At 32.0% G+C, this 21983-nt stretch overlaps 2 protein-coding genes and 1 long non-coding RNA gene across 3 annotated transcripts; 2 read left to right on the top strand and 1 right to left on the bottom strand.

Annotated features, from left to right (window-relative positions):
* Window positions 1-80: 80 nt before the first annotated feature.
* Window positions 81-7301, top strand: LOC149897656 (nuclear transcription factor Y subunit gamma-like). Its single transcript, XM_090116403.1, has 8 exons — window positions 81-329; window positions 1252-1390; window positions 1821-2006; window positions 2549-2680; window positions 2946-3020; window positions 3747-3845; window positions 4561-4680; window positions 6996-7301. Exons 1-8 carry the CDS (start codon window positions 304-306, stop codon window positions 7068-7070), a joined length of 852 nt encoding a protein of 283 aa, XP_089972529.1. The 5' UTR covers window positions 81-303; the 3' UTR covers window positions 7071-7301.
* A 1079-nt stretch (window positions 7302-8380) lies between these two features.
* Window positions 8381-9015, top strand: LOC149897655 (uncharacterized). The gene is made up of 2 exons (XR_016458156.1): window positions 8381-8532; window positions 8831-9015. It is a non-coding gene; the product is annotated as an uncharacterized LOC149897655 (long non-coding RNA).
* Window positions 9016-9600: 585 nt separating this feature from the next.
* On the bottom strand, window positions 9601-21467 carry LOC149897654 (uncharacterized). The gene is made up of 14 exons (XM_090116535.1): window positions 21315-21467; window positions 21041-21241; window positions 20704-20897; window positions 20218-20419; window positions 19856-19954; window positions 19454-19611; window positions 18746-18905; window positions 18484-18555; window positions 17658-17850; window positions 16971-17047; window positions 13623-16884; window positions 13277-13376; window positions 10799-10942; window positions 9601-10444 (listed from the first exon to the last, which is right to left on the bottom strand). The coding sequence occupies exons 1-14, from the start codon at window positions 21465-21467 to the stop codon at window positions 10306-10308; spliced, it is 5154 nt and encodes a 1717-aa protein (XP_089972661.1). The 3' UTR covers window positions 9601-10305.
* Between the last annotated feature and the right edge of the window lie 516 nt (window positions 21468-21983).

Below are 21983 nucleotides of genomic sequence, written 5' to 3'. Positions count from 1 at the left end.
AAATATTTAGAGAATATTGTAAAATTATGTGAATTTGATATAGTTCTACGTGAGGGTAGCAACACATTATCTACGTCAAGCTTGTGACTGGTCATCGGCGGACGAATCGTGGAAAGGGCGCATTTTCAGTAATTGGTGATTGGAGATCTCCAAATATTGCACTGATTATTGGTTACCGTGTTTTTATTAACTTTTGTCGCGGCTAATCTTCCTGTTTACTTTTCGAATAATCTAAAAAGGAAAATAGAAAATACAGGAGCACTACATTTTCCGAAGTCCTTGGTCGGTCGTTTGTAATACAAGATGTCCGTGTGCTTTTTCGTGCCTGCGTAAGTTTCGTCACAATTTTATCGCGTTGTTTCTACTGATATTAAAAGTGGTAGAAACTTACTACGATAATAATTAAAATAATGTTTATATGCAATTATACGCAACTATTTGTAACTTTCTAGACAAATTTAACTGCTAATACTGCATTTTATAACCAAGCGCGGTCTATACATACTGTAAATATTATTTTAAATAATTTTCAAACTATAGCAAGGTATCTCAAATATTTTTGTTATTGTGCGCTTATATTTAATTTAATAACTACATAATTATACTTACCTTTAAAGCTCAAAATAATTTTACCCATTCATATATTTTGTATGTATATGTGTATATGGTGTATATGGGTTCAATTACCTACCTACTTCTACATATTTTTCATAAACTTTTTTTATTTTCAATTCTTAATTAAACTAACTATTTAAAAGTATTTCAGCATCACTTCTATAATCAATAAATAGTTTCTCAAAGGCAGAATAAAATTTAAAAGTATTTTTTTATTACACTAGAAATCAGACCTTTGTAGTTTGTACCAAATTATTTTTCCATTAACTATATCTTTACTTAAATATCATAATGCCATGATTTATAATTAATCATACAGTTACATAACTCATAAAAAAACGTACTTCGTTAAAAATTTATGATTTAATAATTAATTATGAATTTTTATATTTTTATTTTATGTACCACAACAACTGAACATTACAAATATTGAAGACAAAAATTAATAACTAACATACTTACATAGTAATATCATTTATAAATCTACTAGCGGTCCGCCCTCAAGTTGGATCGAACTGCACATGGTGTGCGAATTTTATTATAATCGGTTAAGTGGTTTAGGAGTCCATTGAGGACAAACATTGTGACACGAGATTTATATATATTAAAATTGTTTGTTTGTTTTTCTTACTCCAGTGACCAAGACGCAACAGCCGTTGAAACAGAGGAAGCGGAGACAGAATGTACCGGCGAGGAGTCACCCATCAATAATATACACACTACACTCAACAACTTTTGGGCTAAAGTCAATGAGGATGTCAAGAAGATTACTGCTGTAAGTATTAATTGTTTTTGCCAAATAAATTAACACTTGAAATCAAGCATTTTTAAATTGCAGAAAACATAGTTTATTAGAAGAAATATTGAGACAATCCTAAAACTTCTGTTCTTTACTTTTTTTTAAATATTACTAAGACATTCAAAGTATTAAGAATATAATAATTTTAGAAATGGCCTAGATTGCATAGATTTAATAGTCCCAAAATAAAAAAATACTTATATAAAAGTTATTACAAAAGTAAGCAATAAAGCCGCCAATTGCTTCTGATATCCTTGTATTGTAAAATTAAAAATTTGTGTGCAATAAAGAATATATAACTATAACTATAAGTTTTTTTACTTAACTGTTCTTCAATTCATCATCTAAATTCGTCATCCTAAATTAAAAAACTAAAAATATACTTTTATACTTATTTCATGTACAGGAGGATTTCAAAACCCAAGTCCTACCGCTCGCTCGCATAAAAAAAATAATGAAACTAGACGAAGAAGTCAAAATGATATCGGCAGAAGCTCCAGTACTTTTCGCGAAGGCAGCCGAAATATTCATACATGAGTTAACGTTACGAGCCTGGTCACATACTGAGGATAATAAGAGACGGACACTGCAGGTAAATCAGTTTTAGAATACATTTTTGTGTTATAATTTTTCTCTTATATGGAGAACTAGCTTCCGCCCGCGACTTCGCCCGCGTGGTGTTTTGATAAAAGGTAGCCTATGTTCTTTCTCAGGGTCTAAAGATTGTCTGTGCCAAATTTCATCAAAATCGGTTGAGAGGTTTTAGCGGGAAAGCGTAACAGACAGACAGAGTTACTTTCGCATTTATAATATTAGTAGGGATTATGAGATTTATCTTTTAGTTCTCTACCCTGTCTTCTTATATTCTTGAAAGTTGATTTCTAAAGTATGGTTTGATTCTACTTTTTTTTGTCAAAAATGCCTGCGAAGACTATTCATGACACTACACATGATATTTTTTGTATCGCCTCTTCACCTACATACCTCACAAGCTATATCTGTACTAAATTTTATGCAAATTGGTTCAGTAGTTGAGGTTGGATAAGAGATAGACACAGTAACTTTCGAATTTATAATATCAGGTAGGATTTTCTATCAATTTGCCTATAATTAACACCAAATCTATATCCCCAGCGCAACGACATAGCAATGGCGATATCCCGTTCCGACCAATTCGATTTTCTGATCGACATAGTGCCAAGACAAGAGATGAAGTTCAGCAGATTGAGAGATGAAACACCGAGAGCCACGCAGCAAACTGAACAGGTATGTTATATGGAGCTGTTAATACCGTGTGACTTGTAGAATTATACAGAGCTGTTAATGCTCATCGACATAGTGCCAAGACAAGAGATGAAGTTCAGCAGATTGAGAGATGAAACACCAAGAGCCACGCAACAAACGGGACAGGTTAATATGGAGCTTTTAATACCTTGTGACTTGTAGAATTATAATGAGCTGTTAATACTTTGTAACTTGTAGAATTATATGGAGCTGTTAATACAATCCAATATTTTTTTTTTCATTTCAGGTGGCACAAACACACCAGCCCGCGGTACAAAATACTACGCAGTTTGTAACTCAGCAGTGCGCTCAGATTGTACAGGTTGGTGTTTATTCTTGTAATTGTAGATTCGAGTAATACTAATTAATTGTTGTCTGATAAGAAATTTATATCCTTATAACTGTTTGACAAGATAAGTAATTCATTCATTTATTTACATTTTTTTTATTGCATTACAATTTACTTTGATATGAATTATATTATACTCGCTTTCTGCCCGCGGCTTCGCCCGCATTTTCAAAGATAAACCCGCATAGTTCCCGTTCCCGTGGGATTTCCGGGATAAAACCTATCCTATGTGTTAATCCAAGTTACCCTCTATATGTGTGCTAAAATTCATTGTAATCGGTTCAGTAGTTTTTGCGTGAAAAAGTAACAAACATCCATACAAACTTTCACATTTATAATTAATAGGATTATATTATAGTCATATTTTTAATGATACCTACCTTAACACCTTGATGCAGCAAATCAACTAAACAGGAATTATATAGAGCTGTTAATACCATATAAATTTACAATTTCATAGGACAGACTAAGAGTATTTTATACATCTTTTTTCGTTTTTATAATAAAAAAAAGACGGGTTGCACTCCGGGAGTGCCGGCAGAAGTGAAAACTTGATTATTAACGTGGAGCATGTTTGATATCCATCCGTCTTACGCTTTTTCGATCAGGTCCTGACGCGAGCTTAAGATTTTATACCCAACGCCGCTAAAGAAGCTTTCACTTCAAAAAAAATTACATTGTATTTTTTTTATATTTCAGCCATCTTCAAGTACACCCACTACAACTTCGACAAACCCACATCCGGTCACGTTGTTACACCAAGTTGTCAATTCTTCTGGCGAAGTACAGAACATGCCGGTAAGTTAAAAAATAAGTGTTTGTTTGTATGGGGATGTGTAATGTATGAGCCGAATTTGATAATACTTTCGCTTATAGAAAAAAGTATTAATAGTGGTAATAATTAACTGTCGTAATAAAATTCAATAATTATGATTCAATTAGGATTTGGAAGGCAGATCTCTCTAACCTGATATAAAAAAATGTAATAAATTTATCAGATAAACCACCAAAACCTAATGTTGAAAATTATCTGTGTGTGTGTGGTGATCTTATAGAAAAAAAGACGTGAGGCACTCGGGGACTGCCGCGGTAAAGCTATTGCATACTATGCCTTCAAGCCACACCTCTGCGCCCTTCGGAGTGGGGAGCGTGAGGTTTTTTCGTTACGGAATTTCTGGATTCGGTCCCCGCACTCAAGGCCCGCGATAGAAGCTATGCAATAGCTTAAAATTAACTTAACTTTGGTGCCTTTAAATATGTGTATTTTAATTCTATAGTTATTATTTATTATCTACTAGCTTTCCACCCGCGGCTTCGCCCGCGTTTTCAGAGAAAGCCCCACATAGTTCCCTTTCCCGTGGGCAATTCCGGGATAAAACCTATCCTATCTCTCAAGTTGGATCGAACTGCACATGGTGTGCGAATTTTATTATAATCGGTTAAGTGGTTTAGGAGTCCATTGAGGACAAACATTGTGACACGAGATTTATACATTTATTATATCAATTTTCAGCTACTCCTAACGCAAGCTCAAATCAACATGATCCGCCTACAAGTGCAGAACAATCCGAACCAGCCAATCATCATTCATGCACAACCACAAGGACAAAATCAAACACCACAGATTATACAGGTATAATTATACTATGTATATAGTAAAATATAATTTGGAAAATCCAAAAGTGCACGCCTCATAATTTTTTTTTAATAAATATTTATTAATTATTATTTTTGTTTATTTAATAACAATTAAACCACATCGAATCAGACCCTGAAAAATGAAAGGGTTCTATTCCTGAGCATACTCAAGCGTAAGAGAAAAAAAAAGACTCGATTAGTAAAGTATTTCGGTCGCTATCGTGTTAACAAGAAAAAGGATCCGCACATACAGACACACGGACGTCCAAGACAGAACTTTTTTAAACTGTTTTTTAACTAGTTTAAATAACAAAAATGACATCAAAATATCATGAACGTTAAAAATAGTGTTTTTTCTTAATATGTGTGTGTATGTATTATCTTACAAGTGCAATGTATGATACATAAAGACATTTTAAGTTTGAAAAATCAGATGTTTTGCGCGAAGTGACAGTAGTACCCACCTCAACGCTTCGCTTATGAGGCGTGCAATAGAGTTCCTATTTATATTTTTTCCTTTCCGCCCGCAGCTTCGCCCGCGTTTTCTAAGAAAAACCCGCATAGTTCCCGTTCCCGTGGGATTTTTGGGATAAAACCTATGTGTTAATCCAAGTTACCCTCTATATTTGTGCTAAATTCCATTCATATTTCACAACCATCCTCAAAATATTTAATATTATGTATGTGTATGTAAAATATGTATTTTAGTAATATTTTTAGTATGTACCTACATATTTTTGAAGTATATATGTAATATTTAGTTTATATGTGTGTATATGTGTCTATTTTACATTATTTGCAATGTATTGTTATATTATTAGGCATGACGAAAGATTTTGAAATCCTCTTCCATAATGTGTGTATACGTTTACTATTCAAGAAAAACCCTATATTTCGGTAATATACTTAAATTTAACGAAGAGAAAAGCCATTTTCCAAAAAATATTTATTAACTGTGCCAAAACAGCTCGCAGGTGTCATGGCGTAGGCGTGACGTCACATTTTGGTAAATACGTAATTATTTGTACGCATTGCGAAGAAAATTAAAAAAATATTTATTTAATATTATGTGTAATAGAAACGAATTTCAAAGTTTATAAGTGGTGTGCAGTATTGCAGTGTGAATCCACATAATAATAATGCTCAAAAATGTGTTAGTAATTATTTTAAGCGAGAAAATAATAAGAAATGATTGTATAAAGTTGGCGCGGAGAACCCCGAACCATGTATTCGTGAATTCGCAATTATATTTCTGTTCTGAGTCGATAAATCATACGTGAAACAATAGAAAATAAATAAAAATGCGTATTCTCAACATATTCATAACAACAAAAAACATCTGATTTGAGTTGTTTACTTAAGCGTGACGTCACGCGTGTTTTAGTCAAAATGGCCAACTGCAGTATTTCAATGTTTTATTTTATTGATAATCTCATTAATCTTAATGTTTTTAAGATTTCTAAGTCACTATATGTAATTTATCTATTATACATTTTCCCTTAAAAACACTAATACGATCATTTATGGATACTGTCGTCATGCCTATTGTAATTATAGTCATTTATTTTGCGCTATCCCACGACCTTCTTACATTTCCTTTCCTACCAGGTTGCCTGGTAGAGATTGCTGTTCAGCAATAAGGCCGCCTTTTGTACAAATGATGCCTTTGTAATTTTGTTCTTTTTTTTTCTGCTTTGTCCATTCATGTTTGTACAATGAAGTATTATAAATAAATAAATAAATAAATAAATAAACTTTCGCATTTATAATATTAGTAGGAAGTAGGATAGGAAAGTAGGATACAGTGTTACTAGATATCATAAGTAAAAGCGATTCTAAATGTGTGATTCTAAATTCCTTTGAATTCTGTTGCATTAACAATCAATTATTATTTTATTTTCTAGTTTCATGTGATTTTAAAAACACAACAACATTCTGTGTGTTCCATTTTGTTTGTTATGGCTATTATGTAGAGCATGAAAGTGTATGTCAAAAATAGGCTTTATGTAAGGCAAATAATCTTTTACGCTACAATATCTTTCACTTAATAAAAGTTCGACAGAGTTAGTGTACTTGCAACTATAAGCCATACTGTCAAAATGTTAATCTTCTTTATATATAAAATGAATCGCAAAATGTGTTGGTAAGCGCATAACTCGAGAACGGCTGAACCGATTTCGATAATTCTTTTTTATTATATTCCTTGAAGTACGAGGATGGTTCTTATGTAGAGAAAACGTAAACATGTACCACGGGCGAAGCCGGGGCGGACCGCTAGTAAGTAATAAATAAATAAATCACTATTTCCAGGTATCATCACAAGCGCCACACCCACCGCATCAGATCTATATCGCTCAAGTGGCCTCCAACCAAGAGGAGTCCTAGTGATAAGCCACTGCGACGGACAGTGATTAGTGACAAGTTATAAGTGACAAGTGATAATGTTGCATAATCTGTGACATGTGGTGTCTGTGACGAGTGACATGTATTATCTGTGAATGTAGTGATATGTGTCTATGGGTTTGTTATATGTGGAAGCAGTGCTGCCACTTTTTCAAAGTCTGATTTAAAAGTGCTTGTAAAAAATTACTTGAATATAAGTTCTACATATTTTGATTTTAAGTTTTTTGATAGAACCCAAGTAAAAGAAACTAGAAACAGAAATATGAGTCAATCCGCTTTTTTTCTGTTCTACATAATAATTAACATTAAGATTGTGAAATGTAAAAAAGTATATTTTTTGTTCTTTTTTAATTAAAAAAACTCAATATCCTAAAAAACAGTTTTATGTGATAACTATATTATGGACGGTGCAATTATTTATTATAATGTATAGATATTGTATCTGACAATGTTTTGTTAGTCTTCATTAAAGTATGGTTTTTAAAATGATTCTTTTATTCAATACTAGCTTGCTTACCGCCCGCGGCTTCGCCCGCTTTGTCTAAAACCTAATAAATTATATACTAAAACCTTCCTGTTGAATCACTTTATCTATTAAAAAAAACCGCGTCTATTCCGTTGCGTAGTTTTAAAGATTTAAGCATACAAAGGCACATAGGGATAGAGAAAGCGACTTTGTTTTATACTATGTATGTAGTGATACAAAAAAGAAATAGTTTTGATCATGAATTGTTACAAAAGTTCTTTTATTCATCTTTTCCTACTTGTATTATCTTAGCAAAATTTAATAAAAAAATGTTATTATGTATGATTCTCCAGGAAATAAAACATATTTCAATCAATTTGATTATTTTAAAAGTTCAAAGCGAGCATTTGAAAAAATAAAAGATTTGCTCTTATTATAATTATTTGATAGGTATTTAACAAAATTTCAGAAGAAAATAATACAACAGATAATTTTTTAACACTTTACTTCCTTTATTATTTACAAATAAAAAAAAACTAAAGTCTAGAACTTCACTTAACTGAAAATCAAATCGTTTCTTAACAAGGCAAATAAAATTCAATTAAAACAAATCAAAGGTAACAATCATTAAATTATAAATAATTAAAACTCCAATGAATAGAGAATAAATAAAATAAGTAAAACATACTCCCCATTTCTCTTACAAGCTAACTTGAATTTATATAAATTACCTTATGTTATAATCACAGAACAGTAAAGTAGATAGAAGTGTGATGTGGGCGTGGCCCACGTGTCACTAGTAAGGTAAGATCACCTTACTTGCTCTCAGTTATGCGCAGAAAAATATTCGAGTCGGTTGTCAGCTGTCAAACCTTTTTTCCATATTTATTCATTAATTAGGACGTGTTGTTCGGTATTAGAGTGCAAAAATGATAGCAGACGAAATAATATCAGCAATGAAGGCATTTCATACCATCGGTAAGTCTTATTTTTATTTATTTTAATTATATTTTATGTTATAACTTCGCTTGTCGTAATTTGTCAAAATTGTATACAAATATCTAGTCAAAATGAACCTTAATACGTAAGAAATTAGTACTATTATAGATTGAACAGCAAACAAGACTTTCTGGAATATTATTGCAATAACGAATGTCGCTTTAGTGATGCTTGTGGCGTATATCGACAGTATCGATACTTTAGAAAAGACAAACATTATAAATATTAAATTTTATTTTATTTTTCCTTAGCTTTCATGTGTCCAATTTATTTATAGATTTCCCAAAGAGGCTAATTTAAAAGAGAAATGGATAAATGCAACGTGGCGAGTTAACTGGATGCCGAACAGTACTAAGCGGTCTAACAAAGGCCACCGATACATCAAACCTACAGCAGTTCCAAGATTTAAAATAATGCATATTTTCTGTTTGTATTTTGTAAATATAGATTTATACTATTCTATTCCGTTTTTTATTTAATAATAATAATATAAAAAGACGTACTTAGTAGTAATAAACATACTCCAAAATGTGACGCATTATACTATACTCATATAAAAGAAAGAAAAAAAAATGCACAAAAAATATTTATTTGTGAATTATCGATAACAAGGCTGACATCCCTCAGAGCATAGCATCAGATAAATATCAAGTTAATGTCATTAATGTTGAGTGACACAAATTTCAACCTTATCTCTATGTGTTGCGTTTCAAATTTATATCTATCGAAAACTAACGCCCTCTGTTGTGGAGTAGCTGAATGTTTTCGAATTTGGAATTTCTGTGCAATGAGAAACAAAACAGCTAATATACCTAGGGATGTTATACTAAAATAAACCGTAACATGGTGTGTTAGGGTACATATTGAAATGCTGAATTTATAACCTAAGTCAGTTTTTACTCAAATTAAGCTGTCCAATCAAAGGCATAGTTTACTTGTAGTGTACTGTATAACTATCGGTTTAAATGTGTGGGTTTGGCGACACTGGTTTTCATACTAATTAGACATTACAGCACTTCTATATGTTTTTACTGTTCTGTGGTTATAATACATATACTATTGAAACTTCATTCATTGAAACTTCATAGTATATCCTTATAATAATTTAATAATAAAACATTTCTTCTTTACATTTAATTAGGAGGGACCATGTAATGTTCTTGCATTTGTTTGACAAAAATGTCTGAGAGGGACAGCATAATAGTTTTGTAGTGCTGTCCCAGTTTTAATCGTACTACAAATATAGCAAAAACAAATCATGGTATGTTTAATACACGCATATAATAATATTTTTTATCATCGTTACATGCGTGTATTTTTTATTTTTTAGGATAATACACGCATGTATTAATTTTTATTATCGTTACATGCGTGTATTTTTAGGGTCATACACGCATATAATAATTTTTATTATCGTTACATGCATGTATTTTGTGGGCCATACACGCATATAATAATTTTTATTATCGTTACATGCGTGTATTTTTAGGCCCATACACGCAAATAATAATTTTTATTATCGTTACATGCGTGTATTTTTAGGGCCATACACGCATATAATAATTTTTGCTATCGTTACATGCGTGTATTTTTAGGATCATACACGCATATAATAATTTTTATTGTCGTTACATGCGTGTATTTTTAGGGCCATACACGCATATAATAATTTTTATTATCGTCACATGCGTGTATTTTTAGGATCATACACGCATAATTATAATAATTTATATGCGTGTAATTTCCTATACTCTATTCACTAGGCATCATATTGCGTATATCCTGTTTGAGAAGTTTGACAAATTGTTGTTTCCTTTTAGAATCCTCGCGGAGCACAGCGCAGGTTTGTGCTTTAAAGTCGTTACGTACTTGATCGTCCATTGCTCGGCACCTAAATTAAAAAAAAAAAAACTTTTTGACATTCCAATTTCAAATCAATGGTAAAAAAAGGATTAATTTTAAGATCTTAAGATGATTCAATAAGAATAAGATGCATAATATTGTAAAATAACTTTTAGGGCTTAATTCCACACTACAAAAAAATATTATGCCAAGTTTTAGATTTTCACATAACCAAAAGGAATTAAATTCAACCTAAACTGCATGAATTAAAGTTGGTTTTAGCTGATATAATATCTAGAAGTTATTAAATAAGTTTTATACCCATAATAAGGTAGCAGGTATAAACTAAGCTAAATAAAAAGGTAGCAGGTATAAACTTAGCTAACTTATTAAGTAATCTTACCTAATATCCAGTTCTTTGAACTTATAATCGATGATTTGCAATATAGCATCGAGCATTTCACACCCTGTAACTCTGAATAAATGGTGGCGAGTGTCTGAGCCTTCCTTCAGTTGCCTTTGGATTTCTACAAATAACTGACTGAATCTGGAAACAAAATTATATGAACAATTACCTGTATTATTTTGGATGGGAAATACGAATAAAGTAAAAAAATATATCAGAATTCAAACACATATACAGGTTTTATTTCGCCAGTGTTTTCAAAGGAAAACCCGAATAGTTGCTGTGAGATTTATGGGATAAAAAGTAGCCTATGACTTATTCTGGTTCTTTAGCTACCTGAATACCAAATTTCATTGTAAATTGTTCAGTAGTATTTGCGTGAAAGAGTAACAAACATCCATCCTCACAAACTTTCGCATTTATAATATTAGTTGGATCAAATACAACAAAAATATTTTAACATATTTTTTTTTATTGAATTAAAAATATTTTTTGTAATTAGCTCGAGAAAGGCTCAACCAATTCGGCTATTTATTTTACGTGTCTTTAAGACACAAGCAAGGTACTTATGGAGAGGAAACACAATAAAGGGCATTAGGACTAATATTAAAATCTATACTTATAATAATCTATACTTATAATAAATCTGTAGAGAGGCCAATTCTGTACATGAAATATATTTAAAAAAAAACTATGAAGGGGTGATAAGGGATCGCTACTGATGCCAAAAATGCAATCAGTAAAATTTTTGTCTGTCTGTCTGTCTGTCTGTCTGTCTTTCTGTCTGTATATTCGTTATAGAAACAAAAACTACACGACGGATTTTAACCAAATTTGGCACAATTATTCTTCATACTCCTGGGCAGGTTATAGTAAAAGAATCATGTAAATCGGTGTAGAAACACCAAAGTTATACATGAAATACGCTATAAGTCATCGCGCGTGAATACAGAATCATGCAGCCATAAGGATTATTTTTGTGTATCAGTTGCCGCGTTCGACGCGCTTCGCGGCGGGAGCTATAATAAAACCGGCCAAGTGCGAGTCGGGCTCGCGCACAAAGGGTTCCGTAGCAGCAAATATAATAAATTACAGTTAAATCAACCTATCTCAAAAACTATAAGAGATACTTTGATCAAACCAAAAATCGTTGAAAGAGTTAATTAGCATGCATCACCTCTATTTTTTTTAGAATTTTATACCCCGTAGTTATAAAAATAGAGGGGGGGGGACATACTTTTTACGACTTTGAGAGCTGATATCTCAAAAACCGTTCACTTTAAGAAAAATGTTTTTTAGAAAACTTTATATCATTTTAAAAGACCTTTCCATTGATACCCCACACGGGTATGTACATCGAAAAAAAAAATTTCATCCCTCAGTTACATGTATGGGGGGCCCCACCCCCAATTCTTTTTTTTACTATTTAGTGTCATATTTTTGTAGCGGTTCATACAACACATATTCCCATCAAATTTCATCACTGTAGTACTTATAGTTTCCGAGTAAATCGGCTGTGACAGACGGACAGACGGACAGACGGACAGACGGACATGACGAAACTATAAGGGTTCCGTTTTTGCCATTTTGGCTACGGAACCCTAAAAAGGCGGCGGGTCTGCACCCGTTTCGCGTTGTCATGGCATCACGTGTGAACGGCTGAACCGATTTCGATAATTCTTTTCTATTATATTCCTTGAAGTACGAGGATGGTTTTTATGTAGAGAAAACGTAAATAATTTGGAAAATCCAAAAGTGCACGCCTCATAATTTTTTTTAATAAATATTTATTAATTATTATTTTTGTTTATTTAATAACAATTAAACCACATCGAATCAGACCCTGAAAAATGAAAGGGTTCTATTCCTGAGCATACTCAAGCGTAAGAGAAAAAAAAAGACTCGATTAGTAAAGTATTTCGGTCGCTATCGTGTTAACAAGAAAAAGGATCCACACATACAGACACACGGACGTCCAAGACAGAACTTTTTTAAACTGTTTTTTAACTAGTTTAAATAACAAAAATGACATCAAAAATATCATGAACGTTAAAAATAGTGTTTTTTCTTAATATGTGTGTGTATGTATTATCTTACAAGTGCAATGTATGATACATAAAGACATTTTAAGTTTGAAAAATCAGATGTTTTGCGCGAAGTGACAGTAGTACCCACCTCAACGCTTCGCTTATGAGGCGTGCAATATGTACCACGGGCGAAGCCGGGGCGGACCGCTAGTAAATAATATAATCTATAATAACTATAAAAATGAATCCCAAAATGTGTTGGTAAGCGCATAACTCGAGAACGGCTGAACCGATTTCGATAATTCTTTTTTTATTATATTCCTTGAAGTACGAGGATGGTTTTTATGTAGAGAAAACGTAAATATGTACCACGGGCGAAGCCGGGGCGGACCGCTAGTTATCGAATAAAATGTTCACTAATTACACACATGACACAATAAATACCGACCTTCGGCTGGTGTCATGTTGTATTTCAACCAGTGTTGTATTCAACTTTTCTATTATCAAGTTCAAATTGTCTCTGTACATGAATGTTTCGTAGTTTTCCGCTGGAAAAAAGAATGTAATAAATATAGAAATTATTTTACTTAAATTACGAAACCGATTTTTACTCATAAGAAAGTATCAGCAATTTTTTGTTTCCAATTAAAGATTTTAACTGATTTTAAACGAGATTTATATCCCGACGTACACGGTATACGACGTAAATATAAAGAAGGTACTTTTAAAATTTTAAACTTCCATACAAAGCTTGTGTAGTAGACTTTAAAGGCCTGGTTATTAAAAATACTCACGAGGTAACGAAGAAAGTATAGATTGATTCTGCTTCATCCAATTACTAACGGACGAGCTTTGACTAACATTGGGCACAACCTCTTCTGAAATCCTGTACTTAGCTTTACTTGTCGTCGGCTTACTGGATATTATAGGCGAAGATGTAGCAGTCGAAGCTAATCTTGATTTCTTTGGTGTAGAATCTACAGCAATAGCATTTTTCCGCTTACGAAAATCGTATTTCGATTTACTCTCTATTCCAGTTTTAGACGATATAGTTTCTGGTCTGTTCATGTTCACGCAACCACCGTCAGAAATCGATATCGGGTTTGTAGGGAACAACTTGATTGGAGATATTGTGCTCAGCATCGGTTTCTTCTCTGTTGTTGAAGTAGCCGCAGTTTCTTTTTTCGTCTTTTTAGATTGTTTGGAGATGTCGCTTTGATCGGATCCGAATATGGAATTGTGTCGTGGTGGCATCCATTCATGGATTTCCTGTGAAGACAGCCTCTTAATAGAAACGGCTGGTGAATTCCTAACTATACGCCGTACATCTTCATTTGAAACTCTGCTCGCTCTCTCGCTATTGTTCGAATGCCACAACTTGTGCATTTCGTTCGTGAGAGTTTTGTGGTATTCTTTGGTAGAATCATCCAGATATTCAACTTCTAAATCACGCGGTTGTAAGCTTTGATCCAATTGGTTGGAACTCGGAGGGTTCTCTTTAGAACTTCCGTGGCCCGTTATGCCAAGCGTCGGTATGGACTTGGGCGACTCATTTTCGATTACGGCAGTAACTGTTAGTATTTTAACGCTGTCTTTTACAGTATTACTGTCAGTGCTGGTTGACCGTTTCTTCTCACGTTTTCTGTGCTTTTTATTTTTCTTGCTCTTTTTCTTCGTAAGGCTTTCATCTTTATTGGTTACATCAGATGGCTTATCACCTGTACTTGAATTGTGACTTTTACGTTTCTTATTTTTCTTATGTTTGGAAGGCGATTTTTCAAGTTCTATTATTTCTATATTGCTAGTACTTAGTTTTTCCGGACTGTAATTAGGTTGATCTAAATCTGAAAGTAGATTTTGGGTCGTATTCAATTCAAGACGTTTTCCAATTGACTCGTCTTCACACATGTCTTGGAGTTTTTCCAAAGCCGTAACAGAATCTTCCAGATTAATATCCTTTGGCTGTGATTCAACTATCAGAGCGGGTAATGGACTTATACTTTGTTCCATCTCTTGCCCTACTTCCAACACTAATTCATTACCACTTTTCAAGTACTGATCTTTTTTCTTTGATTGCTTTGTTTTCCTTTTTGACCGAGATTTTTTTGTACATTTTTCAAGTATTTGTTCATCGATAACTTCCATTTGAGGATCGATGTTTATATTTGGTTCTAAATTCCCAGGCGTTTCTTTGGGAACTTCAATTGTAACAGAAGCATTTAAAGTTTCTGATATCGGTTCACGCATTTTTTCATTAACAAGTTCATCTCGTGATAATTTTACTGTATCGATTTTACGTAGTTTATTCTTTGCTTTAGTTTTTCTTCCTCTAGTTTCTATTTCTGAATATTTTTTGGGCGGTATATTGCGACGACTACGCCTTACAGGAGTATTGGTAGGTGTTCTTTTAAAAGTTTGAGTAAATTTCTTTTTAAAATCACTATCTTCACTATCGCTCGAGAAATTATACAATGCTAGGTTTTTATCCCGTTTTGCATCTACAAGGGTAATATTCTCGTTATTATCGATGGTTTTCTTAAGGTTATTAAAATCTTCATTAATTTTTTTCGACCTCGGGGAGAGAAGAGGTTCATTTTTCATTTTACTGTTTTTTATAAGTCTCCGAGTCGATCGTTTTAATTGTTCTATTTCTTTGTACGACGTAGCTTTAGATTTAGGAGTATCTCTGTATGGTAGTTGCTCCGGTGCTATGTCATCTTTTTCACTTTCAGATACATACATAGTAGACTTTGCAGCATTTATTATGTGTTCATCCTTAGGGGAGTATAATTTACGCCTCCTACGAACTTGCGTAATTTCTGGGCTTTTTCTCTTATTATTGTTGTCAGTTTCTTTTATATTAAAGTCCTCATCGCGTACATTTGACATATTAGCATCAGTTTCAATTTGCAACTTAGATTTGTATTGCTTTTTATTTCGTTTCATTGTTGTTTTAAATTTTAATTTTATAGGTTTAGGATTAATAGCTTTTTTGCTATTTATCTTTTTTGTTACTTTAGAATCGCTCTCATCTGCTCCATCATTCTGAAGACCAGCTTCAACATCATTTGTGGGATTTTGCATCGTAGTATTTTGATTGTATGTTTGTTTATTTATGTAATTGTCTAATTCATCGCAAACTTGATCGACCAAATCATTTAGACATTCGAAGATGTCTATTTCGTTAAAATTGAAATCTCGCTCAATATCATTGTTCGTGGGTAGATCAAACTCTTCACTTGCTTCTGAACTTGTTTCGTTTATTTTCTTTGCTAGTGAAGGACTTAAAATCACATCGTCATTTTTATTTTCACCGTAATGCTGCGTGAAGAAATCTTCAACGACTTGAGGGTTCAGTGCCGGTTTGTAATTATTAATAACGTCTTTATTTGACTTTTCGATCTCTGTTGAAATTACTTTATTGCTGATAATAACTTCCTTTCTATGTTTTGGGAAAACATAATTTGGAGTATCTTCTATATAATCAGCATTTAATTGATCTCCCAAATGTTGAACGATATTATTATTCTCATTTATTTCATATATGGTACTCTCTTTGGCTTTGTTTATCACATTTGCCGCTTTTTCTTCGGATTCTATTCGTATATTTTTTATATTCTCACGTATTCGATCTACTGTTCGATTAGACTGTAGAGCTTCTTTAACTAACATATCAACGATGTTAGATGTATCTGTATTTATTTCTTTGTCTTTTGGGAATCTATCAATCGTGTCATTTATAACAGAAACGTCAGCGGACCCGATGGTAGCCACTAACAAACAACTTATTGAGTCCTCGTCGTTATTGTTAGGGGGAGAAAGGTTATTATTTTCCGAAACCGTATGGCGAGATGTAACTGTTGCATGGTCGGAATCCGATTTGTTATTGATAGTGACGCCGAAAGTTCTAAGGCGAAGCGTGCTTTCGTCGTTAAAACTTTGGCTTTCGTCGATCTCTGTGACTTCAGTTACACTAGATAGCTGAGGTAAAGCACAGACACTAACTGGCTCTCTTTCGAATTGACAACCCGGTAACGCAGCTAGTTTTTCTCGCAACTGTAAAGATGTAAAAATCGATAAATGTACCAAAGAAAATTATTCAAACAATAATATTATAGTAAGGTACTCGATTACAAATATACCAGTGCTAAAGACGAAGTAGACGCGCTGGATGCCTGCGACTGCCGCGAAACAGACCTCCCAGGTCTAGCATTAACACCTTGAAATAACAAACATATATCTTACTTATATAAACCTGTTGATTAAATGAAGACCTGAGTTTCGTCGATTGATTAAATGTGTAAGTAAGTCGGTCAAGAAACAAAATTTATAGATTTAGAATTGGGGAAAACTAAATGGTATGATGCTGTTGAATATCGGAAATAAAAATCATTAATTTCATGCAAAATCGCTAAATATGCCATTCGCTAATCGCTTCGCGATGTATTTGTGATAATTTAACATGTCTTATCATATACAAAATTATCCCTTCTATGTATAAGTAAATTAAATAAAATCCTTTTCAGTTTTAATTATCGCAAGTGTAAAAAAATGCAGTTACGCCCTCTAGACAAACCATTACCGCGCTTCGGCGTATTGGAGTTTTGTTATGTATTGATTAAACTGTTGCATTGTAATAAATAACATACATTTATATACATGCTATGAATAACTATGTGACATCGAAGCGATATCGTTTTCTCATAATCGTTTTTAAAATAGGTGATTGAAAATTAGAGGCTATAAAGATTATTAAAAAAATACAAATTGCATTGCAGTACATAAATATATAATTACATTATTAATGATAAATTCAACAAAATTCATACCTGAATGTCTTCTACGCCGCCATTTCACGGGATTCGAAAATCTAGTGTCCTCCTTTAGATAAAAAAAAAATATTTCACTCAATAACCTACAACAACCACCGACGGAGTACAAAACTACCCACAAAATGAAAATATGTAGTTTTTTTTTTATTTGACATGTCAATATAGAAATAAAGGTGCTTGTACATACCATCTGTCAAGTTTACATGACAGAAAGTGACGTGCCTATAAATCATTTGATTTTATATTATGCAGTTCGCGCGTTAGGGTTGTTGGAACGAAATACTAGTTGCATGCCGCGGATGCTTTGATATTTTCTATTTTAAAACATACTTTGGTAACTTAAAATATATTTTATGGGTTAAAAAGTTGATTCAGTTCGAGATATGAAATGTTATTCATGGTTCTAAGTTCTAACCTTAGTTCTAACTTCTAATATGTATAAACAGATTATGAGGTTTTAGGTATGATTTAGGTTACTGAATGAAATATAGATTTATCTTAATCATTCTGGCGCAGAACCTCTGGTTAAATCTATTTCTTTGAAAATTAAATTTTGCAATAATAAAATATATCTAGATTCTAGATCCTTTTTACTTATCGATTTTGTGTAGCTATATTATGATATGGGTTCTTTTCTTATTGGATTATATGATTTTATTGGGAATAGATACCTAATAATTAAAAAATAAAGTACCGTAATATAAATAATCAGTAAAGTAATCATTTGAAATATTAAAAAGGTATAAAAAATCAAGTCAAAGGTTCTTTAGTCTGGTCTTGATTAAATACAAAGATTACTTCTTTTTATAATGTAGGTACTTACCGAATTTTCGATTTGAGAACACTCTCCTGTATTTTCTGTAGAGGCTTGAATTTTATTTAGGTCTAATAATATCTGAAAAAAAGTACATATTATTGTAGTATTAAATTAAATTCAAAAAAAAATAAAAAATATCACTTTTTTATAAAAAAAAATGTTATGACTTATGATTACTTAATACTTATGCCTTCATTTTGACCTATATTATAAGAGAACTTTAAAAAAAATTGCCTATATTTCTACAAGATTACAATATAATTTTTACCTGATATTTATGTTCAAATATCTTAGCCAAAGAAGTATTGACTTTAACAATATTTTCAGTACTTAAATAAATCTTTACTTCGTTTCCCTCCAAAACATCTGAGCTGTGCAATTGCTTCGAATCTATTATATTCAATTCAATTTTTATTAACGATGACTCCCTGTGAATATTGTTTTAAAATTACGCTAAATAAAAAAGGCGTTATTTTTTAGATACAAAGGAGACAGTCGAGATTATTGCCACCTTTTCTTTAAAAAAATTGAATACGTTTGACATAAATACCCACACGTATTTTTAAAACTACCTTTATTTATTTAAGAATAAAAAATATCTTAGCCATTCATCAGATAAAGCAATAAGGAATTAATTATGTACCACATTTATGTAGGTACGGGTTGCAATTAAGAATCGAATCTATAAAAAATCCATCAATTCATGCGGAAATCGATGAACCGTATTTGAATTTTGATCAAACAAAATATATGTCATTTACGTAAGTAAGCACAGAATAAATAACACAATTTTTTTGAAGTGAAATTTCTAGGCGCGTTGAGAGTAAAATTTAAAGGTCGCGTCATGGCAATACCGTCACGTCATGGAGTAAGGCGACAATTATCGTATCTTTGATTCTTGCCAAAGAAGTTTCACTTCGTACTCGGCACACACGCACTATTTTTTTCAATGTAAATAAATAAAAATAAAACGTACATCAACATTTTAACAGAAATAACATTATCTTTATTTATTACTAACGCATCCGACATGGAGCTATTAGTTTTTAATAACTCCAATAATTTCAATTCCAACACGAGTGAGACATTTTTGTTGCCAGCGTTCAAATCAAGCCAATATTTTTTATCTGTGAGCTAAAAAAAAAACAAAAAATGTACAAATGTAAACTTCGTAGCCTGGTTTAAAAATAAAAAACATTACAACAAAACATTGAATAATATTATTTTAAAGCTTGTATTGAACGAATAAAAAATGAGTGTGATGTTAAAAGTATGTATGTTGTAAAACGCCATTTTTTGGCGCATAGTGAAAAAATCATAGCAATTGATTTTTTTTAATAATATTATTTCAAGTTTTTTAAATTCTCATTATACTCACGGTGATAAGTTCTAAATTGCCAATAATAAATTTCCTGCACTGCACTGAAGTGATCAACTCATTTTTATCATTGAGTGCATTTAGAAAAGCTCTTGCATCCTGTTTGGATATGTCCAACAATTTACACATTATCTTAATAATGAACAATGTTTTAGAAATATAAACAGAATAAGAAGATAAATAAGGTGACCTTATTTTCTATTAAAATCCTAGCTGGATGAGACCAGCGGGTAAAATGCATGAAAGCGGATCAAAAGGTTCTTTCTTATTATTTATGTACTTAAAATATTATAGCATATAATGCAAACAATAAAATTTATAATGCTCTAAAGGAAATTAACCCTATATAGAACTAAAAATACCTTAAAGAAATTCATCCAAGTACTCTTCAAGAAAACATCAACAGCGTTTTGACTATACAAGTTACTTGGAAACCATATTTCCGCAGCTTTTTTCCTAACAGATAACTCTTGGCGAGGCAGCAGCCATCGCATGAGGCACTCAAGCATGCTATACTGAAGTCTGAAGTCACCACATTGAGCGAGCAACTCTGATAGTTTTATGCTGTTAAAAAGTTCTCGATTAATTCTTATTACCTCTTATTATAAGAGGTATATGAAGTATCTGTGTGTGTAAGTAGTAGTATGTGAGTGTTAACAGTAAATAAACACAACAAATAATAAAGATCTTGAAAGTATGTAAAGATAACAGTTTTATTTAATAAATATTCAATTATTGGTGTTGCGATCATGGTCTTTATCTTGAATTTGTAATAAGCATGAATGTAATGATTAGCTAAAAATAAAATTTCTTCTTTAAAATAAATATGTCAAGTATATTGAACTTACAAATGCTTTTCAAACTTATTTCTCAAAGCAATCCTGATCTCTCTATTAGACTCTGCGCTACAAATGTTAAAGCACTGTATAATGTGAAGCCGCTGATTTGTATTTGGATGTTGGTCGGTTGCTAAATGTAATAGATTATCAGCTAAATCCTCTATTATAGTTTGGTTTATTGATGCATCCTTTATTCTTATCTCCTAAAATATAAAAATACAGAAATTAAATGAGTTGACATTAATATCATAAGAGTACTTAGATAATTACTTTTTATTTTATATTTAAGAGACAGAACTTAGTTTAACACATGATGATATAATAATAATTCATGAGCCAAACTTACTTTTACAAACTTTAAAAGCAGAGTTAAGAAATTCCACCAGTTGGTGTGTTGGAGTAGATGTTGTCTCAATGTATCAAACCAATACTTTAGAATGGAAATTAACTCTTTGCCAAGTAGGCCCCATGTTTTAGACCCTGGTAAATCTAAAAGACCTTTGAAGATGTGAACCGCAACGCCATTTTCGCCCTTTTTATTGAAATACTAAAAGTAAATACGTTTTAATGAACAGAAACAATTAAATAAACACTTCGACAACTCAATTTATATAACGTACTTCTATTTCTAATGATCTAACAGTTTTCAGAGCAAGAACTGCTGACATATTTAATCGAATTTTCGAACGACAGTATTTATTTACAAAGTCTTGTGTTGTTATGATATAATCATCTAAAGTCTTGGTGTTCTTCAAATATTTACTAATATCCATATTTAATGCCGATTGAATAGGAATTTCAATCACAAAGCAGCAAAATATAATAAAAGTGATAATACCAGAATAGTTTCAACTTTCCCGCTAAAGATTCCATAGCGTAGATGGAGTAGCCATTGATGGAATAAATCGATTTAACGATTCGATTGTCGAGATAGACCATAGACAACATCATAATATAATCGATAGTTGGACGTGAGCGAAGTCACGGCCGCATTACTAAATAAGTAGCAAGTAGTGTTAGATCTAGATATCAATTCACAAATATTTTATTGATATAACGAAAGAAGCCACGGATATTTTCCTTAGATTACTGCAAATTTACAACTAAGTTGACGTAAATTGACTTTGTGGCTAGGTTGTTATATTATTAAAAAGATTTTTATTAAGTATGCCTTTATTTTTAATATGCCCTAAAAATATATATAAAGATTAGATCGAATACTGTCTAGGTCTAGGAATCAGTATTGCTCATTTCATGAAATGATTGATCATTTCGTGAAATGGTTGCAT

The sequence above is a fragment of the Colias eurytheme genome, chromosome 25, assembly GCF_061535395.1.
Source record: "Colias eurytheme isolate Ceu_HAF_F1 chromosome 25, ilColEury1 Martin Lab GWU primary, whole genome shotgun sequence".
Classification (NCBI taxonomy): domain Eukaryota; kingdom Metazoa; phylum Arthropoda; class Insecta; order Lepidoptera; family Pieridae; genus Colias; species Colias eurytheme.
This window is presented reverse-complemented; position numbering and strand designations above follow the sequence as displayed.

What these genes read in the sequence shown, in the direction of transcription:
- LOC149897656 (XM_090116403.1), top strand. Translation starts at nt 304, where the DNA reads ATGTCCGTGTGCTTTTTCGTGCCTGC. An exon ending in ATAAGAGACGGACACTGCAG is followed by an intron (nt 2,007 to 2,548) that starts GTAAATCAGTTT and finishes CTATATCCCCAG; the next exon opens with CGCAACGACATAGCAATGGC. An exon ending in GCGAAGTACAGAACATGCCG is followed by an intron (nt 3,846 to 4,560) that starts GTAAGTTAAAAA and finishes ATCAATTTTCAG; the next exon opens with CTACTCCTAACGCAAGCTCA.
- LOC149897654 (XM_090116535.1), bottom strand. Translation starts at nt 21,467, where the DNA reads ATGGATATTAGTAAATATTTGAAGAACACCAAGACTTTAGATGATTAT. An exon ending in CTACTTCGTCTTTAGCACTG is followed by an intron (nt 16,885 to 16,970) that starts GTATATTTGTAA and finishes ACATCTTTACAG; the next exon opens with TTGCGAGAAAAACTAGCTGC. An exon ending in TATACTTTCTTCGTTACCTC is followed by an intron (nt 13,377 to 13,622) that starts GTGAGTATTTTT and finishes TCTTTTTTCCAG; the next exon opens with CGGAAAACTACGAAACATTC.